Genomic DNA, 21,376 nt, shown 5'->3' on the forward strand with positions numbered 1-21,376 from the left:
TGGAGGGTGAAAGTTGCAGGCTGAACTTGCATGAGTTGACAGCTACCTTGTCATGTCTAACAGCGCCGTACGTGCCATGCACACTGATCCGGGCTGGGACTCTAATGAGACTGCCTCTAAAGGCAGTGGCTACGCCGATCCAGAAGTGAGTTGTCTCTTACCTGAGCTAGCAGGCGGGGGTAGCAGTGCTGCGCCAACGCTGCCTGCATCGCTGTTTGCAGTGCAAGTTTGTGGCCTTTGGGCAACGATGCTGGCGGGGAGCCAGCGCCCATCCCCGTCCTGCAGCGGTTACGCTGCCTTTGGTACCCGAGCAGGTTCAAGCCGCTGCAGCGTGCCTGAAGGAGCTGCGGTCCTGCTCCTGCCCTCCGGGCTTCAGCGTGGGCGTGCGAATAAAAGGAGCGGGGGAGGGTGGTAGGGGGCTTTTATCGTGCCTTGGAGGCAGGCCCTCACCAAGGGCGGGGGGCTGGCGCCGGGGACGGGCAGGGGCAGCCGGCGGGTGGGGCGGCGGGGCACCACGGTGAGAGCCGCTCCCCCGCGGCCCCGCCGCTGCGCGGGCAACGAGGGCGGCTCCGGCCCCGGCCCCGCTGCGGCCGCCCGGGGTCCGCCTCTCCCCGGCGAGAGCGGGGCGGAGGGAGGCGGCGAGGCCGGGGTCCGCCCGCGGAGCAGGAGGAGGAGGGCAGGGGTCCGCGACGGAGGTGAGGCCGAGGGGTGAGCGGCCGCCCCACGCCTGCCCGGAGGGGCGAGGGCGGGAGCCGGGCCGGCGGCCGCGGCAGCCCCCCCGCCCCGGGGCTGCGGGCGGCGGCGGTGGCAGTCCCCGGCGGCTCCCCGCCCCCCCCCCGCCCGGGCTACAACCGGTTCGTGCCGGCACCGGCCGCGGCCGCGCCCCGCCCCGCCGCGCCGGGGATGCGGGGCTGCCCCGGCTCGCCGGGGGCGGCTCCTGCCCCCCGCCCGGCCGCCCCTGCCCCGCGGGCCGCCCGCTGCTGCCGGCGCGGGGCGCAGGTAACGGGGACGGCGCCGCCTCGGGGGGACCCGGGCTTCGGCCGGGCCGTGGGGGGACGCGGGCCGCCCGCGCGGGGCGCCGCCGGGCTGCGGGTGAGGGGAGCGAGGGGGCCGGGCCGGGGCGGCGGGAGCCGCGGCGGGGGGCGGTGGGGTCCCCCAGCGGGGCCGGGGCCGCCGCCACCCGGCCCGGCCCGGCGCGGCGCTCCGGCGGGAGGCCTCGCGGGGCTGTCCTGGCTCCGGGTGTCGGTGCGGGGGGCGGCCGGGCCAGGCCGGTGGCCCTGAGCGGGCTCTGCAGGGGCCTCTGCAACGCCCGGGCTTCGGGGAAAGGAGCTGGCTCAGGACCTGCCATGGCCCCTGGGTGCCCGCCGGGGCGGCAGTGTCCCTTGTGGTGCCTGTCGACGTCCACCCCTCAGTGCCCGCTGTGAGCACCCCTTGGTGTTGGCTGCCGGTACCTCCTGGTGTCCCTTGTGGGTGCCTGTTGGCGTCCGCTGTGGGCTCCCGGCGGTGTTGTGGTGTCAGCGCCCGCGGTGGGCACGTGGTGGTGGGCACCGATCAGCAGCGATGCGTGCCTGTTGCAGGCTGCCTGTCTCGGAGGCCACGGCTGCCCGGGAGCGGGGCAGCGTGGTGCGACCCTGTGTTGCCGTGTGCGTGGCATCGCGCCAGCGAGGGCGACCTTCAGTCGCCTCTTGGCGCGTGTTGCTGCGCGGATGAGCGCTTCCCGTCAAAGTGGGTCTGGAGGTGGAAGGCGTCAATGTGTAACAGTCCTCTGGAGCGGGGGTGTGGGCTGGCCCCCGGGGGCGTGGGGAGAGGCGAGGCGAGCTGGGGGCTATAAGAGCCCATCCATCCCCGCGGAGCACCTGGCCAAGGGGCACGGACCGGTTGAGAGAGCGGACGCCAAGGGGAGCCCTCGCAGGTTGTGATGCGTAAGGCGGCGCACGCCGCGCTCTCGTTTTGCAGAGGAGTTCTCCTCTGGTAAATCAAGTTGGCTGGTGGTTTATAGCAGCGCCGGCTTACATCTGTCTGTATGGATGCGTGCTAGTGTCCGATGGGCAGTTGTATTTGTGGGGGTGGAGGGGGGGAAGCGGTTTCCATCCACTCTGGGGCAGTGAGCCACTGGAAACAGGTAGGACTGGTTCTGCTGAGATGACAGATTTGTACAAAGCTGGCGGGTTTATGTGCTGCCCTGGCTGATGCTTCTTTGTGTGAACTTATTTTGCACAATGGAAAAACTTTATTATGTCACTGCTAAGTTTTTTTTCTGGTATTTTGTTTTAAACTCCACACTTCTTCCCTTGTCAGGCAGAAATGGAAGGAAATATTTCTGTTGATGAGCCTCTTGCATAACTTACAAAAGGGAAAGTAGAGGAGCACGAGAAATAGGTAGACCTGAATGCTGAGAATTGAGAGGGAAATGCATATATTCAGTGTGAAAGAACTTGGACAAATATTTAAACGTGGGGAGATGCTGTAGTTAGAATATGAGTTAAAGTCTGATGTCATCAAAGTACAGATGCATCTTTTTCCATGCGTTTAGTACAATGCTTATACCGTCATGTCAGTACACATGCAGATGTTTGGATAGGTGCACGTTAAAAACAACTGTAACATATTACTGCTGCTCTAACGCTCTAGGTGTTACTTGCAAGCTAAGGGCAGCAGAAACTTCAGATGATAATTGGAAGAACGTTGCCTGAAAAATAAATAGAAATTTACGTGAAATCTAGTTCAGCTTATGGGATGTTGCCATTCTGGCTGGTACTGTCTTAATTTGTACCAGTGCCTTGCAAAACTGGAATAGCTGAGTGTTAATCACACAGTGATTCTGCTGACATCGGCTTTCTTTGCAGCCATGTGCTGCTCGCAGAAAGCAGCATTCTTAACCAGACTCCGGTTGCACAAATAACAAACCAGAAACAATCGTATTGCTACTGTCTTTCTCAAGATTCCCTTTGCCACAGATTAATACAAGTTTCTGTGCTGAGGGCTAATGTTTCAGTTGTATTCGTGTTCTTTAGACCAATTCTTTTTTTGTGCTCCTCTGTCATCTTTAAGCCAAATCTTAAGATTTATAGAAAAAGAGCTTGATATTGTGATAAAGCTGCTTAGATAAAAGAAAATAGTTGCAGCCAGACACCTCTCTCTTTCCACATTAAAACTGTTGTTGTTCAGTTTGTTCTCTAGGGTTTCTTTGTGTTATTGTTGGTAAAGGCTTTCATCAAGCAGCTCTCTTCCTCTGATTCTTATTCGCAGTGAGTACAACTCACTGAAAAGCTTTTTTCTGACCAAACTTCAAGTTGCTGTTTAATTCTTTATACCTCATTTCTCCATATTGGTATTTTTGAAGTGACTAGGCTTCCTGGAGTCTGAAACAACATCCTTAGGTTTTGCGAACAGTAAGGTTTGTGAAATGGTTCCCACCTGGATCTTAAACCCATGGTTGTTCGTCTCTTTCCAGGATCACACAAGTCTTCCTGGCTGGTTCCAAGAGAAAACAAAACTGTTAAGTGCTCTTTTCTGTGTCTGTTTCTGCTTCTTTATTTTCAATGATCGCGTGTATCTATACAGTCTGTGTCCTCCTTCCACGCAGATAGAAAATAGTGAAAGGCACTTTGGATCCCTCCCAAGTTGACGCACAGATTCAGTGCCCATGCAGGCAGTGTTGGGAGTAGCAAAAGTTTAGTTCCTGCTGTCGGCTGTTGCCTGTGCTACTAAGCTTTTATGCTACAACTTGTCATTTTCAGGGAAGCATTAAATAATGTACCAATAAAAGGTGTATTGATATCCACTGTCCCAGCAGCAGTTTGGTTGACTGGGACATCTTTAACCATGTATCGTAGCAGGGGGCTCTGGGGAACGGGCTCCTTGCATGGGGCTCTCAGCTCGCGTGCTCCCTTCAACAGGACTTGTGCCTTCAGGGATGTTAGAAAACATGCCTTATTTTAGGTAACAGGCACACAGTGGCGTGAGGTAAAGGAGCAACCTGCCAGAAAGGGAAGGAAAGCCAGGTCACGTTGGCTCTTAAAAAACAAACTCTGGGACTTAGTAGATCTGTTTTCCCTTTGAGGACGATTTCTGGGGGGAAAATGATGGTGGTTTTCACTTTCTGCTTGACCATTGTAGACTGTAAATGGCTTGAAGTGTTTAGAAAATAGAGATGTTTTTGCTACCTAAAATCCTGTTATTTGGCTAAAAGGTGCAAAAGAGATATGTGGTGCAAAATAGGAGGTGTCAGGATGTAGGAGGTCAGCTCTTTTCTTGCCGTAAATTGGGAGCGGTTGGTTAAAGTCAATAAAGCTGTACGGACTTGCAGCAGATGAGGAACTTTTCTGTTAGAAAAGACTATGTGACCTAAGACTACGAAAACTTTTTTCTTCTTCTGCCCTGCCCTCTCTTCCTCCCCATCAAATGTTCAGAATAGCAGAACTGAACTCAGAGTTGTCTCTGTGCCAAATTTTAGGGCGTCAGTATAGTGGAAATCAATATAATGGCTAAAATGTGTTTGTTTTCTAAAGATTCGTTTTTAAACAAATACAAGTTGGGATTATTCACTGTCTATTTCCATTATTTTAGTGGGTTTCGGAAAACTTCCTTGCTTTGTCTCAGTGGAAGTGTCTTTTCTTGAAGCTGTTACTTATTTCCACCATTTTTACTCCAGTCAGGGACAAAACAAACCAAGTGACGCTTATTTAATGCACGGAGAGATGCATATGTCAGCTCTTTTTGTGACTGCATACATATAGTTCAAATATTTTGTGTAGAAATACGCGGTTCTCCTTTTTTATAAAAGTTATTGTTGCAGGAAAGTACCTGTAAGCAAATTTTTAATGCTTTGATACCTTACGGTATGGTATGATTTCTGTCTGTCCCAGCTGTCACCCTTGCATCTGATGTAATCAAGGGACGCTTACCAGACATTTGAGGAAATAAGCCAGAGCTTACATTTATAACTGAAACATATAACTTTGTAACATTTGTAACTGGAAATACTGCGTCTTGAAGGACTGTCAGTATGTTAAAACTGTAAATCACTCCTAAAGGACCTAGAACATCAAAGTTTACTTTACATTAGTAGACAATGTTTTTGTTAGTTTGGAGCTCAAGGCTGCTGTCAGCTGTTAATTAATTGAGGGGGGATCAGTATTTCTCCACTGAGATAACTTGATTACTTCTGCAGTTCCTCTGAAAAGTTATTAAAAGGAAGAAACTTAATGTGAAGACACCAGTTTTTCAGAGTTGTGTTCACGGTTGCAGTGATACTTTGGCTGAAAACTTGCTGCTCTTTCTCTGCAGGTAGAGTCGCCGCCTGAAGGTACTTTTGTAGGGAGCTGAAGGACTTTTCTGTCATCATCTGTAAGTATCTACCCTCAAAGTAACATTTAAGTGTGTCTGTAAACTAGAACTGGCCTTTTTCATGTCTCTATAGTAATTATTCCTCTAAATTTTATACTGCAGCTTTTCTGCACATTTTCAACATAAATTCTTAAAAATTGCCCGATCAATGAGTACGGGGAGCTTGAATGGAAGTTCTGTTATCATCTACTCGATTACCATTGCTTCCATAAAGCAGTAACTTTTTTTTCCTTTCACTGAAAAGTTGAAGGACTCCATCTCTTCTGGGTTGTAAGCCAAACAGGCAGTGAGACCCATTTATTTTTCTGCTTTGCCTCTTGGGGTCTCCAAGAGCAGAACTGTTACTGCAGCGGTCTTAATGCATGAGCTGTAGTGTGGAGATGGTCCTTGAGAGTATTTCATGAAGAAAACAGGGTAAGATCTTATCTGTTTCTGTCTTACAGGGTAAAGGAAATAAAATTGTTGAGAATCACACGTCTGGCTAGTGACAGAGCCAGGAACAGAACATGGGTTTTGTGATCATCGCTTCGGCAGATTGCTCCCTGTAGAGAGGGAGGGCAGGTTAGTTGTGTGCGTAGAGACTCATGTATCATGGGAGTCATCCAAACTCCAAAGCAGTTTTGCCTGGAAACTTCTAAATTCTTTGCTAGATTTTAGGGGCATCAGTCCCTATATTCACAAACTAGTCTTGAGAAGGTGTGAGGACAGTCAGTTATTTAAAGCCATAGATGCATAGGTGATGGATTTTGCCATGCAAAGAGTAAGGTGGTATTTATGGAGTCCAAGAAGAGAGTGCCAGTTTGGGGAAGGGTGTTGTGTGCAAACTGTACAGAGAGCAGACACTGTAACAGGTTATAGGAGATATTTGTGTGCGTGTTTAATACTGTCATGTCTGGGCATATAAACCAACACCTGTATACGGTTTTAGAACTCACTTCACTCACTAATATGTACAAAGTGATTTTCGGATGCATCACTCCTCTACACATCACCTTGTTGACAGAGCAGAGTATTTGAACTGTTGCTATTTCCAGAATGTCAGTCTTCCTCTTGGCCTGACCCTCCCAGAGCACACTATCTAGTGGCAAACACCTTGCTAAACTGCAAGGTATTACGCTGAGATTACAACTAAGTAGAGATTTTTTTTTTTTTTTACCTAAAACTAGTATTTTTATACTTGTGATTTTTTTTTTAAATCCTAATTTATTTATTAGGATTGTTTTATACTTGTAGCTTTTCTTGTTCTTCAAGCCTATATGCCTCATGCAGGATATCTGAGGGCTTAACACCTGGTGGCCATGTGGTTCTCTCGTTCAACTGTGGCAGATATTAATGCCTGAGGTCTTCACAAAGCCTATTTAACACTTAGAAAATGAAATGTTCCCCCTTTCTGTAATGCAGTGCTGATTTACGTATGACTTATTAATGCTTTGTATACTGTTCCTGTGTTATGGAGAAGTACCAAATGGTAATGAATTTTCGTTGCCTGTATGCTGTGTTGCATATATTTCTTGAAGGATGGTTGAAATAAGCCTCTGTTTGAATGTCTACTTCTCTGTACAGCTCACTTGTATTAGCAAACCTAAGTCAGCCACTTTTCTAATGCTCTGTTCTGTTTGTTTTTTGTTTACACAGGTTCTGCCTGTCCATCTGCACTCATCTGACAAGATGGTATTTCGGAAACCACCAGATGGTGGCTGGGGCTGGGTGATTGTTGTCGTTTCCTTCTTTACTCAGTTCTTGTGTTACGGATCACCGCTGGCGGTGGGAGTCTTGTATTTAGAATGGCTGGATGCTTTTGGAGAAGGGAAAGGCAAGACTGCTTGGGTTGGATCACTAGCAAATGGAATCGGATTGCTTGCCAGTAAGTGTAGATGCAGGATCTATCTTAAATTGAAACATTTCTTTCTTATAGATGCTTTCATCTGTGCATGCTTTTGGAATTATATTAAAGACAGCTGCAAATGATAGAATGAAGATGCTGAATTTTTGTTTTAGGTCAAGACGGGTAAGAAGATTACAGTTGTAGTTCCACTATCCATAAACCAAACCAACATAATCGTAAAAGAGCAACAAAAATATTATCCTTAGAAAATTCAAAATTATTGTATTTGAATAAACTAGAAAAACCAAACTCTGTCTGGGAAACTGAATGGTAATTTTGTTGATGGCATTTTTTTTTTAACGAGGCTTTAAGACTAACATTTACATTAGTATCTTTAAAATCAGAGCAAACTGTTAGTCTGAAATGTTTCAAGTGCTTTAAGGAAAAAAAAAGTAAATTAATAAACGAGTTACTCATTTTTCAGCTCTAGAAGTAAACCCACCCGTTAGGGCTCTTTTCCACTGTTTGTTTGAGAAAAAACTCCCTTTGAAGCCTGGAAAGTTATGGATAACAGTGGCATTAAATAAAACAACTTTACTGGAAGCTTTTCTTTAGTAAGACATTGTCACTTGGAGAGTAACAGCAGGGTTTTAGGGAAATAAAACACCACTTTGAAAGTCCATAGATCTATTTTGTTGTTGTTTTAATATTGAGCATGGGTATTGTACTGGGTAGTATCACTAACTTCTGTTTTTCAAAGATTCACCATGGGAACTATTATCTTTTTGCTGAATCTGGAAAAAATTGCCTGTCAGCAGAGAAATTGCTACAGGCAAAAGCAATTATGCAGCTTAATGGACACAACGCAGCTCAGGATTCTGAGGAAATCTCTCCTTAAAAGAAAGTTGACGTTCAAATAGTGATACAGACCTGAACAAAGACCACTGCTTTGTATGGCACTATAACTGGCCAAATACTGGTGTCACACTTGTGTTAGGTTTTTATATTACTAGGCAGAATAGAAATGGACAAAGGCAGGTCTATCATTAACCACAAGAAGACGATATTCAGTCCCAGGTTGTAAGTGGGCAAAGGACTGTAAACTGCTCTTCCATCATACTTTTTTATTTTCCTACTTGAAGGGCATTAACTCCTATTATTAACAGATCAAGACCTAAATGAACTTGAGAGAATGAAGGGCGGGGGGGAAGGCTAAACAAGATAGTTACCGAAGAAAAACTAGGCAGAAGGGGATTGCAAGAGAAGGGGTGAAGAAAAACCTTCTCCCTGGAGACCAGAAGTCTCTGGCTCACTCCTTTGACAAGAGCCTCAGCCCCGTCTCTTGTCTGTCAGCACCATGCTAGTTTCCAGATTTCTTAGTGCCCTCTGTCTTGCCACTGTGAGCAATTGTCAGTAGTGTGCTTTATAGCAAACAGAAACTTCTGTGACTGAATAATACAAATAAAAGGTACTATTGTAATTGATTTTGGTATGGAATGATTAAATAACCTGAAATTTTGACGGGTTAGGAGGAACATTGTCTGTCATTGTACTTTTATTCTTTCAGTTTGGGATTTGGAAGCTTAATAATCATTCCTATTTTTAATGCCTTCAAAGAAAAGTACAGTGAAGGCCTTTTAATTGCATTGATGTTATCAGAGTTGGCTGAAAACAAAATATATGTTCCCTGCTTTACCTGACATGGAGGATCCCACTGTCTTATCAAGCTGGGATCTGAACTTAATGGTAACTTTACTTAAAGTAAACTTGTTGAAGGGATCCTGTAAGTATCATAACCTCTACCTAAAACTAGAATGCTCTTGACAAGTTATAATTTTTCATGCAGCTTTCATACCAGGCCTTTTTCAGACCTAGTCACTAGTGTAAAGAACATACGTGTTTTCAGTGCAAAACCACTGATACAACACATTGCAAAGTTAGGCCCTTTTCATGAATATAGGAAAAGAGAACTTGCTTCTGTTCTTATTTCTGCTATTGCAGGTTCCAGTGTTATAGGCCAGGTGAGACCATTGTGTGTTGTAGCTTATGTTAAGTAGATGATCGGGCTAATTGAATTTTCCTACATTAGCATGTTTTCATGTATGTGAAAAGACATTATCTGTAACTTAATAACTTAATCTCCCCAAGCAAGCTGATTTCAGCAGCAATATTGCATGTGTGAATGCTAGTAACAGAATAGCTTCACCCCAAAGTCTTTCAGTAGTCCCCTTGTCTTTTACTGTTGCTAACTTGACTCTTCTAGTATTTGTTCTTCTTTCCCTTCTTCTCCTTTATTTTGTTTTCCAGTCTCTGATCTAGTTATCCAAAGACATATTTTCAAGTATTGTTACTCTTAGAGCAATCCGTGGTGCATGCAGAAAATATTGTAATTCTCCTTTGATTTAGAACATGTTTGTTTAGTGCATTCTCCATGCTCCAGCTCTCCAACTTTCCTCAGTAGTTAATTTGCTCCTTAAAAGTATGTAATCTTATGATACAAGTTGCTTAGTTTTAGTTTTCAGCTGATGAATAATGTTATCTTTAAGTGGTATATTTTGCAGTGGTTCTGAATAAGTGTGGTGTATATCTAGAGCCTGCAATCAAATTACTTCTAAATTTTCTAAGCCTGTGCCTTGATACAGTCTTTTTGCCACTGATACAAGACACATCCGCTCTTTTAATTAAGGCTCTTCTGAACAGCCATTAAGACTCTTCCGTGAGCCCTCTCCAACTTAACATCACCTTTCTGAAGCTGTAGATGCCAGACTGGAAAAAGAATGGCAGTTATGGTAGATGTGCAGCTACATACAGGAAATAAGTTAGTGTCCATTTTCCTAAGGAAGACTTTTCTCATTGATAGCACTGGAAATCACATTAGCTAGCTTCTGTAACAGTGGAAGGCAGGTCCAGTGACTTTGCTATATTAGTACTGTAATTTCACCAAAAAGAAGAGAGTGTCCTTATATATATGCCAGCTGGCACAGGAAAAGTTTGGTGTGTCTTCTCCTCTTCCCTCTGTACATGCAGTCTTAAACATTTTTTAAAGTAGCTGATGCTGGTGAGCCCTTTCACATTTGCTGTATTGGTATCCTTTCTACAGTGTTTACTTCTGACTTGCGTGAGAGCTAAACTTAGACTCGAGACACAGAAACCCAGTACAGCACCTTGTTTATTCAGATGAATTTCCTAGCTGTTTGGTGTTCAATTTCTGTCCACTAGCTTGCAGCACGGACAGCATTGCTAAGGCCAGTGTTCAGCCCTGAGCTGGACTGTCCAGCTCATCTGCTGGAGAAGCGAATGGGACAGGGACCTGGTTGATCTCTCCCTTGCAGGATGACTTGAGTTATAGCTTTCTGTGATGTGACCTTACAGTGTATTGGAAGAAATTAATGTGCCTAAAACAGTGAAAGAAAAGCATCAGTGTTATTGCTCAGGGCAGTGGTGAGACCTCCTATGCAATATTAGGTGTCATAATGCTGGTCAGGCTACCGGGGACGTGGCACATGGCTCCATGGATGATGGAGGGCTTGTTGCACAGGAAGAAATTGAAAGAGCTTAGCATGTTTCCCCTACTAAAACAGGCCAGAGGAGGATATTTATTATGTTGTTGAAAATCATGTGTTTCTCCTGCACCAAGTCTTCTTAATTTTACATCCATTTCGACCCTGAAATTAAATTTGATCTGTTACACTTGTTAAAAGCAAAACAAAGACCTTGGTGCCTGTAATTGGCACCACAGCTGTTTATAATAGGAGTTGACTTCATAGTATTTGGCATAGCAGGAGACACCAGCAATATGTCTCCCATTCCCACTCCCCTTTATTAATGGAGAAAGAACAAAGGGAAGATTCTCCCTTGAAAGGCATGTCTTGATAAATTAGTGGGGTGTTTCTGCTAGTCTGAGGCATTCAGTGTTAAATGTTTAAAAGGCTTAATTTTGTGATTTCAAGCAATATTTTTACAACTTTAAAAAAACCCCTTTGCAGCATCGACATATTTTTGGACAAAAAACCTCGCACATAGATAGACCCCTCTGTAAACTATGGAAGCTATACATAGTTTGCGAGGAGGGTGTCCCAAGGATACCTCTCAAGAGGAACCCAGTTCATTTAATAACTTTTATCAGAAAGGAGCAGTCCTTTCAACCAGTTGGGAGTGGGTTGCTGTCCAGTGTAAAAAGGCTTTTTCTGATCTATATTCTTATCCAAAGTACAAACACTTGGAGAATATTATATTTACTATGTCCAGGTTTTAGAAATGCATTTAATATGCAAAAAACATTCTTGTGTTCTGTCCAGTGGATTTTAGGTACAGTCCATGAGCACTGTTTCTACTCTACAGTTTCAACAGGCTCGGACGGATACCAACGAGTAGGGTGGGTCACATTAATGCAACCGGTAAGAAAAAGATCTCAGTTATCCAGTATTGTTGGTTTAGCAAAAGGTTTTGTGTGTGTATGAGGTGAAGGAGGGAGGACCCTTGAGATGGGTGAGTGGAGGAAGGGAGTGTTAGTTTGTAGAATTTTTCTCTTCATGTGAAAAGATTGAGGAAGAGAGTTCTTGATGTCCTTTAAACAAAACAACTTTGTACTTGTCAGAAGGTCAGAAGATCGCGGTAGTTATAAAGTTCCTGTGTGAGCAGCAGATGGCTTGTTTTCGCATCTCAGGAAGGACTCACTGTCACATCCAGGTCTCACTGAGGGTAGTGTCTTTTATTCAAAAAAATCTTAGTGAAAATATCAATATACAAATGACTCCTCCTGTGAGTTCTTCCTCTTTGGTCTCTCTGCATAAAGATCTACTGTGAAAGCCCATCTTCTTTCTGCTGCTTCTTCCCATTTTGTCTAGGGATCTTCTTGACTGCTCCCCTGCAGAGCCTGATAATTGTATTACGGGCTGCTGAGCCTTGACAGGTTGTGTGCAGAAGAGCAGTGGCTGTGCCTGTGCTGGCTTCTAAGTCTTTCAGAACAATATGGTTTTCTTCCTAGAGGTAGCTGTTGTTCTTATAAACTGGGCTGGCATCTTTTTTTTGATAGAGTTTGATCTAGTTTTAAGGTATATCATTTGAAATAAAAAAAGCCCCAGGGGTTTTATTTATAAAAGAGGTAAATATTTATCAATGTCTTCAAATATTATTCTAATACCAGTGCTAACCCCTGGAGCTGCTTGGCAAACTGATCAAAATGCTGGCTTAAAAGCCATTTTCCATGCTTGCTATTGAGGACTGCCACTGGGATTTTATTTTTATGTTGTTCACGTTACGGTGAGAAATACATTGTCGGTAGAAGGATCTTTCTGAAAGAGAGTCAACTAAATGAAAACCCTTCTACTGCCTGAGGAGCTGTTTCCTATGCGGCGGTACATAGACTCTTATATTCTTCAGAATGTCCACTTTGAACAAAATCCACAGGGCAGGAGTTCACAGAGCAAGTCTCAGTCCCACTCTGGGAAAGTTGGATGTTTGACCAGAATTAACTGCCTTGAACCCATTGTGCTTGAATTACTTCTAGAGAATAACATGTTTGTGTACAGTGAACTCCTGTGCAAATACCATGGTAATAACCAAAGGTACTGTGCCTGGTGGGAAAAAAATGCCAGCTCTTTGGGAAACAGAGAAAGAGAAGGAATGCGAGGAGGCAGGGAAAAGAACAAAGATGCTGAGTGTCATGGGGGTTTTCTTTTGTGACTTTTATTTTCTAGCAGTATGATGAGGGGAGTGTGAAAGTAGGGCCTAGTGTGAAGGGGCAGATGGAGCTGTTTTTCTTCTTGTCCTGGAGATGTATAATAACTACTTTAATACTTATACTGGCGCTCCTTCTTATAAACAGGGTCATTGCCGAGCTGCCAGATCTCTTGCTGTGTGAGATGACACATTAATACTGAGCTTATTGGAGCAGGTTCGTCAGTTTTGTGCAGGTTATTTTCCATGTCAGAGCAAAAAGATCTCTTTGTACTTTCTGTTCTCCTTTGGGATTATTTTTTGTAAGTGGGAGATGCTGGAAGAGCATCTCCTTGGACCCTGTCAGAAGTGCTTTTGATGGTGTTCCAGAGGAGAGTGTCCTTGTCAGATTACGAAGACATGTTTTTCAGCTCTGTGTCTCCCTTGTTCTGGCTTGGGGTCAGAGGGTCCAGCTTCACCTTGGATCCTCTAGTAGCCATCAGTGCAGTCTGTACCAGTACCACCACCCCAGGCTGGAGAGAGACCTTCTGAAAGCAGCTGTGGTGAAATAGAGAGAGCAAGTGGAAGGGAAATCACTGTTTTAGCAAGGTAGTGGGTGAGAAGTAAAGAATAGAAAGAGTGCAAATTCCTCTGCTTAATTGAATTATGTTATCACTACCTAATGTTCTTTTAGTGTAGAAGAATTTTTTATGTAATACAGATTCAATCCTTTGTTTATTTTTAAATCCTGTGGTTTTAGGAAACATACCAATCTTAATTTGCCAGTTCTAGTAATTAATTCTAAGAATCAGCAATGATCTAACACTCTCAGCTTTTGTTCTCGGCAAGTTACTCTGCCCAAGTTATTCTGGCCAGCTTTCATTCCCACAGCGTGCTGACTCTTGAGAAGCACTGAGCACTTATATCTTCCTTTTTCATCGTTTCCAAAATCCAAATAAACCCCACTTCCTCAGAAGACTTTTCTCGATTTTTCTTTAACTCTCTTTGCCTGGATAAGCCCCGATTCAGACTTGCTTCCCTTTGTGTTCCCTAGACAAATAGCTCTTACATTGGGCAAAAGTTCTGACCTGCCTTGCCTTTGAGAATCGTTTCACCTGCTAACGAGTCTGTGCTCCTGCCTGCCAGAACTGCTTGTCCCATGGCTGGTAACCACGCGAAAATCTCGCCTACATTCCCAGCTGCTAGCTCCTGTCTGCAAACCCAGGCAAGCACCGTCCTCAGCTCCAACTGTTGTTCACCTCATATCACCTCTCTGGGCTCACCTCCCATCTGTTGGGAATCTCAGTCATGTGTGAGTCAGGGAGGACCAACCTTAACAAACAGCAGACTCCAAAGTTACTGCTTTTGCAGATTGTATAGACCATGGAGCGTCTTTGTATTGCTGCGAGTGAGATACAAAGGTAGTGAGAGGTATTTTTGTTGGTTTTTAAGTAACGCCATTCATCTGTGTATCTAACTTCTAATCTCAGAGTTGCCGAGTTTGGGATCTTGGGGCTAATATATAAGTCTATGAATGAACGTTTGGAACTGCAGGGGTTCAGATGAGGGATTGTCTTTTGCAAGCCAAGTCCTTTGCTGGTTGCTTATTTATGCAAGGCACCAAGCTTGCACACGACTTCAGACTGAAAGGTGTATTCCAGGTCACACAACTCACACAACTGAAAATAAGTGCTTGTTCTACAGCTTCTGTGAGGGGAGAACTGGCTGAGTAGAGGCATAGTATGAATGTTGCCTGCACTTTGTTCTTGTTTTGAAGAACTAACCAACCAAGAAATACTGGGGGGAGGGGGTGGGGGTAAAGAGAGGGAGAATCAGCTTCCGAACTTCATGAACATTGGTCTGGACATTCTCAAAAAAGACCTTTTAGTTTCCATAGGTTTACAGTAGAAACCAAGATAGGTAGTAAACAGTTACTTGGTAGAATACTAACTAGCAGGTCTTTAATTCCCTAGAAAATTAGGGAAGAGTACTGTCTGTCTTTATCTGGTATATCAGCAGATATTTCCTCTATGTAAGCACCAGGTGGCATTCTTACCATGATTATGATCAGAAGTTACTATTTTCCATTTCAGTTCTATAAATCTCATATCAAGATGAATACAGATACTGTCTTTTCTGAAACATGGGTTTTGGGCTCTGTCAAAAAATACCTGCTTGGTTGAAGCCTGGCTGGTGGTCTAACTTCTTATGGTACCTAAAGAGGAAGATTCTTTTCAGAACCTTTGTACAAGTTGTTAGGTGTGCAGTGACAGTGTTACAGTCTAGTATGTATGTATGATCCTGTGTTTAAAGAATGTTTTGCTCCCTCTCTACCTCCCAACCTTGGTACCATTTCGTGGTCTTGATGTTAGTTTCTCCTTGAGCAAAAATCTTGCAAGCCTGATCTTGTATGTTTTTATAACTGACTCCTTTAAAGAACCCTGTAAAAATGAGTACTCTGAATTGTTATTTAATATAATTATCTGTTTAAATAATTATCGCAAGAAACATTCCCATGGACTGGGATTTTTTAGAAGTTCTTACTGGTGCCGGTATTTATTAGGAATGTTTTTCCTGCTTTTCCTCTAGGTCCTGTCTGCAGTATATGCGTGTCATCTTTTGGAGCAAGACCAGTAGCAATTTTCAGTGGCTTTATGGTGGCCGGGGGCCTCATGATGAGCAGTTTTGCACCTAACATATACTTTCTATACGTTTCATATGGGATTGTTGTTGGTAAGAAACACCTCTCCTTCATATAGAGACTTAATCTTTATTATCTTGAGTCTTGGTTTATGAATCTGAAATGGGAAACTGATTCACAGAGGCAGTGGTAGTCTGGGACTTGATTTATCAAGGAATACTTTACTTTGGCGTGGGGAGGGGTGTCGCACAGGCAGACTGTTACCATGTAGTGAAAGATAAAGGCAATGCCTACATTCATCAAGGTATGAAAACAGTTTGTCCTTTGTTGACGCAACTGTTAGAGATGTAGAAACTGAGGTTGTACCGAAGGGGTGGAATCAAGTAGGTCTTCTGCAGGCTTGAAGTGCCAGTCTTAAAGGAATAACATCTCTTCAGGAATTTTGTTATGTACTCATTCTTATTTGATAAATTAAGGATCATCAGGGAGCAATGTTGTTCTTCACATAACTGGATTGCACCTAAAATGCTGTGCTAAAGGCATGAAAGTCCTGTTCTCCTGGCAGGTGGTGACCTGCCCCTCTGTGCCACAGAGGGCTGCTGTGGGTGGTTTATCAGATTAACTGTGTCAGGAATCCTGGCACCTCGCTGGCCATCAGGGACCCAGCAGCGTGCTGGCTCGGGCACACTGCCACACAGACGCAGCTCTGCTGTTTTCTGGGGCCAGCCCCTGGGCTGAAAGCCATGTAACCCTTCCACGTAGCACAGAACCTGAGCTGGTGACTCCTCAGACCCAGCCTGCTCCATGCAGGTTCAGTAGCCAGGGATGGTCGGAGGAGAAGGAGGTGGGACAGTGCAGGCAGCCTAAAGGCCCTGTTAGTATGAGGCAGGTGTGGCTGGTGCTGAGCCAGAGTTAAAAGATACCTCTGTGCCCAGGGTACGCTACTGTATTATTTGGGGAATATAAAGGGGCATTCGTTTCCCCGAGTATGTTGCATGCTCTATTTCTAACTCTCTTTCTCAAGGGCTTGGATGTGGCCTTTTGTATACCGCAACAGTTACCATCACTTGCCACTATTTTGACAAACGCAGAGGCCTTGCACTTGGTCTGATTTCAACGGGTATGACTTTTAATTATCATTCTCTCTAACTTTTCAACTCTGATACAGCTACCATTACCCTGGCGATAAAAACCAGGAGATTATATTTTTCCTCAGTTACTTCCTGAAGTACTTCTTAAGTCAAAACATCGGTAGCACTGAACAGATAAAATCGGGCTTCAGATAAAATAGTAACTACACTTCCAGGTGTATGGTATGGGCTATCCATATAGATGAGAAAAGGATATTCACTAAAATGAAAGAAGACTCATGAGTATCTTGGGCTGTATCCCATGGGTAGTAAGAGGGAAACTTTCCATAGAGCTCTCTTTTCCCTCTTCTTTCTTATACAAGATCAGAGGTGAGAAAGAGATTGGAGATGCAGGATATAAGTGCTGGATCACCGTAACCTCACATTAGCTGTATCTTTTAAGAAGTAGTTGAAGTTTGGGCTTACATTCTCAATATTTTTTGATTTCCAGTCTAAAAGGAGATTAAATTATGAAATCTTCCAAAAGCTCATCCCAGCTTTTTGTCCATGTATGTTAAACAGGTCCTAGAAAAGCAAACTGTGATAATACAAGGAGAATTCTCAAGTAGCTGTTAGTGAGGAGAGGCCTGGTCAGTACCGTCAGTGTTGTGAGATATTAATGCCAGATCCATGCCAGTGGAATAAAAGGGAGCTTCTGCAGAAATGTTCCTTGGAATCATTTTCAGTGGCTTTTGTTGGGATTCCAGGTAGTTTGCCTTAAGGCCTGGCCTGATCTTATTGAGCCCTGCTTAATTTTAGTACCTGCAAGACAAAACAAGTCTGAATTTTTATAATTATTTTTTCCTATGTTTAGTACTGGAGTATATAAATGGCTTTAATATAACCTAGAGACAGTCTTCAGCAAATAATTTTAATTTAAAGTTTGTCTTTAAATTGACTTGAAAAAACAAGGCTCTGTATTTGTGAGTGGACATATATTGATTACAATGGATCTATGCTCACTTCAACCGAGAGCTTTTTCTTTAAATTGGTGGGATTGCATAAAATGCTAGTGTTCATAGTAATTGCTTACTCTTCAGTGTTTTCTTCTGAATAGCCAAATTTCTCAAATGTATGTTTGGCCCTGCAGAGCTTCAGAAATGCCTTTGGAGTAAGCTCACACCATGTAAGCTCCCCTGCTTAAACACCAAGCAGCCAAAAGCTGTTTCTAGGGGGGCTCTTGGTGAACCCCTGGTCTGTTCCTGCCTTAGAGGAGGAAGGTGGCAGCAAGGAGGAGAAAGGGGAAGATGTTGGTGTGTGAAATTCTAACTGTGCTAACTCGAAATGGTACCTGAAAGGATACGTGTATGCGAGTGCATGGCAGAAGTATGGCTTTAATAGTTCTTGGATGTTTTTCATCAGATATAGTATCAGTCCTACTTGTTTCTAAGGTGTCTGCTAGTGTTAATCACCATAAATTGTTCAGATATTTTGAAAGGCTTTTTATTTTGTGCATACTCAATAAAGAGACTGTAACTTCAAGAGGGATGATAACTTAGCAGTTCATTAGACTGGGGACAGAGGAGCACAAATGACCACTCCTGTGACAGTATATTTGTAGCTGCTGAAATGTAGAAGTTTTAGTATTGAAGAATGTTCTCAGTTATTCAGTTTAAACTGATCTTATTTTCTTTTTATAGGCTCAAGTGTTGGACTCTTTATATATGCAGCATTGCAAAGAGAGCTTATTGATCTCTACGGACTGGATGGTTGTCTGCTAATAGTTGGTGCGCTGTCTCTAAATATATTAGCATGTGGCAGCCTAATGAGACCATTGGAGTCCTCTGATTCCCCTCCACCAGAAAAAACATGTGTAGACAAAGTCCCAGATCAATATTTTGTTTATCATGAAAAAGAAAAGACGGTTGAAGAAAATATCAGCATCCTTGAAAAGGGCTACGTTGATGAAAAATGTGCGAACAATATGCCTGATTACAAACAGGATGGCATTTTAAATAAGAATGTATTAAGCTCAATAAATGTAAATGAGAAAGACACTTACAAAAAGAAAGTTGTAGAACAGACAAACTTCTGCAAGCAACTCGCCAAAAGGAAGTGGCAGCTCTATTTGAACTACTGGGAGGAAACCGTGGTTCTTTTTAAGAACAAAGTATTTTCAGCTCTCTTTGTTGCCATCTTACTCTTTGATATTGGTGGATTTCCTCCTTCTCTGCTCATGGAGGATGTAGCAAGAAGTGCAAACATTAATGAAGATGACTATTATATGCCCCTTATTTCCATTATAGGCATTATGACCGCTGTTGGCAAACTTACTTTAGGAATACTGGCAGATTTTAAGTGGGTTAACACTTTATATCTATACGTAACTACCTTACTAATGACAGGAGTGGCCTTGTTTGCAATTCCATTTGCCAAAAGTTACCTTACATTAGCGATGCTTTCTGGGATTTTGGGTTTTCTGACTGGGAACTGGTCGATTTTTCCATATGTAACAACAAAGACTGTAGGAATTGAGAAGCTGACTCACGCGTATGGGATATTGATGTTCTTTGCTGGACTTGGAAATAGCCTCGGACCACCAATTGTAGGTAAGGTCAAGGTAGATACTGTAAAATGAACATGAGCTTCTCAGGACCAGACAGAATTAATTTGCATGCGAGTAGTTCTAGTTGGCCCTAATAACAATGGAAAGATGAAATCAAAATCTTCAACAAAAATTAAAGCCTGTTTTGCTTGAGCTGGCCAAGCTGATTGTGTTCTGGTGTTGGCTTTGATGTAAAGCACATTTCATGTCTAAGTGGTCAAGCTGCATTTTAGATTTGGCCTTTTTTAGGTTTGGTTTTTTGGTTTTTTTTTACATGATCTTTCTCTAACTTACGGTGCTGTTTAACTCCTCGCTGATGTGCTTCTCTTATTTTCACCCGCAGGCTGGTTTTACGACTGGACGCAGGAGTATGACACTGCATTCTACTTCAGTGGCTTTTGTGTCTTACTGGGTGGATTTCTTCTGCTGTTGGCGGCGTTACCCTGCTGGAATTCCTGTACCAATCAGAGCTCAAAGCTGCCTCCAAATACTTACTCCTACAAAGTTGCATCTAGCGCTTAGGTGACAACTGGAAAACACTTTGCGCTTTTTTATATTATATAGCAAAGTATTTTAGTCATTTTCCACTTATTTATGAAGCCCAAAAATCCTCTTCCACTAGAAGAATTCCATTGTTGCTCTTTGTTCCGTTCCTTTTTCTTCTTTTATTTCTTTTTTTATTTTAAAGAACGGTCTTATTTTGTCTACTATGCACTGTGTTTTCAGCCTTTGTCTACTGTAATTTCCTTTCACCCTGGAAGGGGTATATTCTGCTGTATTATCAGCTGTAGTTTCTTTGTTTTTAAGGGGGGGAGTGGTGCGGAGGGGTGAAAACTTTGAAGCAAAAATGAAGGCCAGTTCCTTATAGGAGAAGGCTGGCATTTCTGTCGCCTTTTATAGGTCTCCGAGTTGCACAATCAGACTTTACAAAACAAAAATTTGCCTTATTAGAATGTAATACTGTGGCAAGGTGCTTATAACATCATGCTTAGATTAACTTTTTGTCTTTTTAAAGTTTCTCCGATTTACAATGAAGTGCCAATTGGGGGAGGGAGAAGAGGGGGAACAAAACCAACCTTGTGTTGCATAACTGAAGTGAACTTTATGATGAAAGTAAAGATTCTTACTACCACTGGAACTAAGAACTATGTTTATAAATATTGCACATTTTGTGAAGTCTGTTTATAAAACTGTTGAACCAAAACCTTTTAAACCAAGGAATAAATATGATTGTTGAAACCATGAAAAAGAAATGCTGACTTGGCTATGCAAGGTCATAATCTTTAGATCGGAGTTGGAGATGTGCTCACAGAAGCCCACAGGTGAGTGTTTCTATGCAAGTCACCCACGGTCTGGCAGTACTGGGGGCATCTCTTGTTGCACAACTACAGTTTGGTAGGTTGAACCTGCTGCAGAGAGCTTGGTAGTGGAGCTTTCAACAAGGTAGATATGATGAAAAAAGGAAAAATGTGACAGCAATGTCATCTTTGTCTGTCATTTTTGGAATGGACATAGCAAGGAGAAAAGTTAGTAAGAGGGAGCAAGAAAAACCATGGGGGAGGGATAACAGAAGAGGTACAGGGGAAGATGAGGTGGAAAGAGTTGCAACACTTGAACACCAAACAAGCCAATGGAGAGAAAGCCCCTGAAACCCACTGCCCAGATACTCTCTAGCTGCAGGCTAGCTCTGTGTGTGGGTTGGCTTTTTGCTTTTGTTTAACCCAAGGCTGGCGTGACTGTGGGGAGCGCTGTGTGAGGTTGAAGTCTTTCCTGTGCTGGTTTTGGCTGGGATAGAGTTAATTTTCTTCACAGTGGCTAGTATGGGGCTACGTTTTGATTTATGCTGAAAACAGTGTTGATAACACAGGGGTGGTTTAGTTACTGCTGAGCAGTGCTTACACAGAGCGAAGGCCTTTTCGGCTTCTCAGCCCACCCTACCAGCGAGGAGACTGGGGGTGCACAAGAAGCTGGGAGGGGACACGGCCGGGACAGCTGACCCCAACTGATTAAAGGGCTATTCCATACCATATGATGTCATGCTCAGCATATAAAGCTGGGGGGGAAGGGAGGAACCTTCGGAGTGATGGCGTTCATCTTCCCAAGTAACCGTTGTGTGTGATGGAGCCCTGCTTTCCTGGAGATGGCTGAACACCTGCCTGCTGATGGGAAGTAGTAAATTATTTCCTTGTTTTGCCTTCCTTGCTTGCATGGCTTTTGCTTTACCTAGT

At 43.7% G+C, this 21,376-nt stretch overlaps 1 protein-coding gene across 8 annotated transcripts; it reads left to right on the forward strand.

Moving 5' to 3' along the window:
* The first annotated feature begins 588 nt into the window (after positions 1–588).
* Positions 589–20,949, forward strand: SLC16A9 (solute carrier family 16 member 9). Of its 8 annotated transcripts, XM_087764869.1 has the most exons (9): positions 1,899–1,971; positions 3,455–3,498; positions 5,290–5,349; positions 5,793–5,910; positions 6,985–7,213; positions 15,422–15,565; positions 16,498–16,593; positions 18,244–19,152; positions 19,492–20,449. In XM_087764869.1, the coding sequence occupies exons 5-9, from the start codon at positions 7,018–7,020 to the stop codon at positions 19,668–19,670; spliced, it is 1,524 nt and encodes a 507-aa protein (XP_087620995.1). In that variant the 5' UTR covers positions 1,899–1,971; positions 3,455–3,498; positions 5,290–5,349; positions 5,793–5,910; positions 6,985–7,017; the 3' UTR covers positions 19,671–20,449. The 8 variants fall into 8 exon arrangements, with proteins under 8 accessions (XP_087620994.1, XP_087620993.1, XP_087620990.1 ...); XM_087764868.1 differs by lacking the exons at positions 1,899–1,971; positions 3,455–3,498 and adding an exon at positions 589–695; XM_087764867.1 differs by lacking the exons at positions 1,899–1,971; positions 3,455–3,498 and adding an exon at positions 916–999.
* Positions 20,950–21,376: the final 427 nt, after the last annotated feature.

The sequence above is a fragment of the Nipponia nippon genome, unplaced genomic scaffold (assembly GCF_047370975.1).
Source record: "Nipponia nippon isolate SJK-2023a ecotype South Korea unplaced genomic scaffold, ASM4737097v1 scaffold_3, whole genome shotgun sequence".
Classification (NCBI taxonomy): Eukaryota; Metazoa; Chordata; class Aves; order Pelecaniformes; family Threskiornithidae; genus Nipponia; species Nipponia nippon.

Coding starts and splice junctions, on each gene's coding strand:
- SLC16A9 (XM_087764868.1), top strand. CDS start 7,018: ATGGTATTTCGGAAACCACCAGATGGTGGCTGGGGCTGGGTGATTGTT. Junction 7,214..15,421: donor TGGAATCGGATTGCTTGCCA/GTAAGTGTAGAT, acceptor CTTTTCCTCTAG/GTCCTGTCTGCAGTATATGC. Junction 16,594..18,243: donor ACTTGGTCTGATTTCAACGG/GTATGACTTTTA, acceptor TTCTTTTTATAG/GCTCAAGTGTTGGACTCTTT.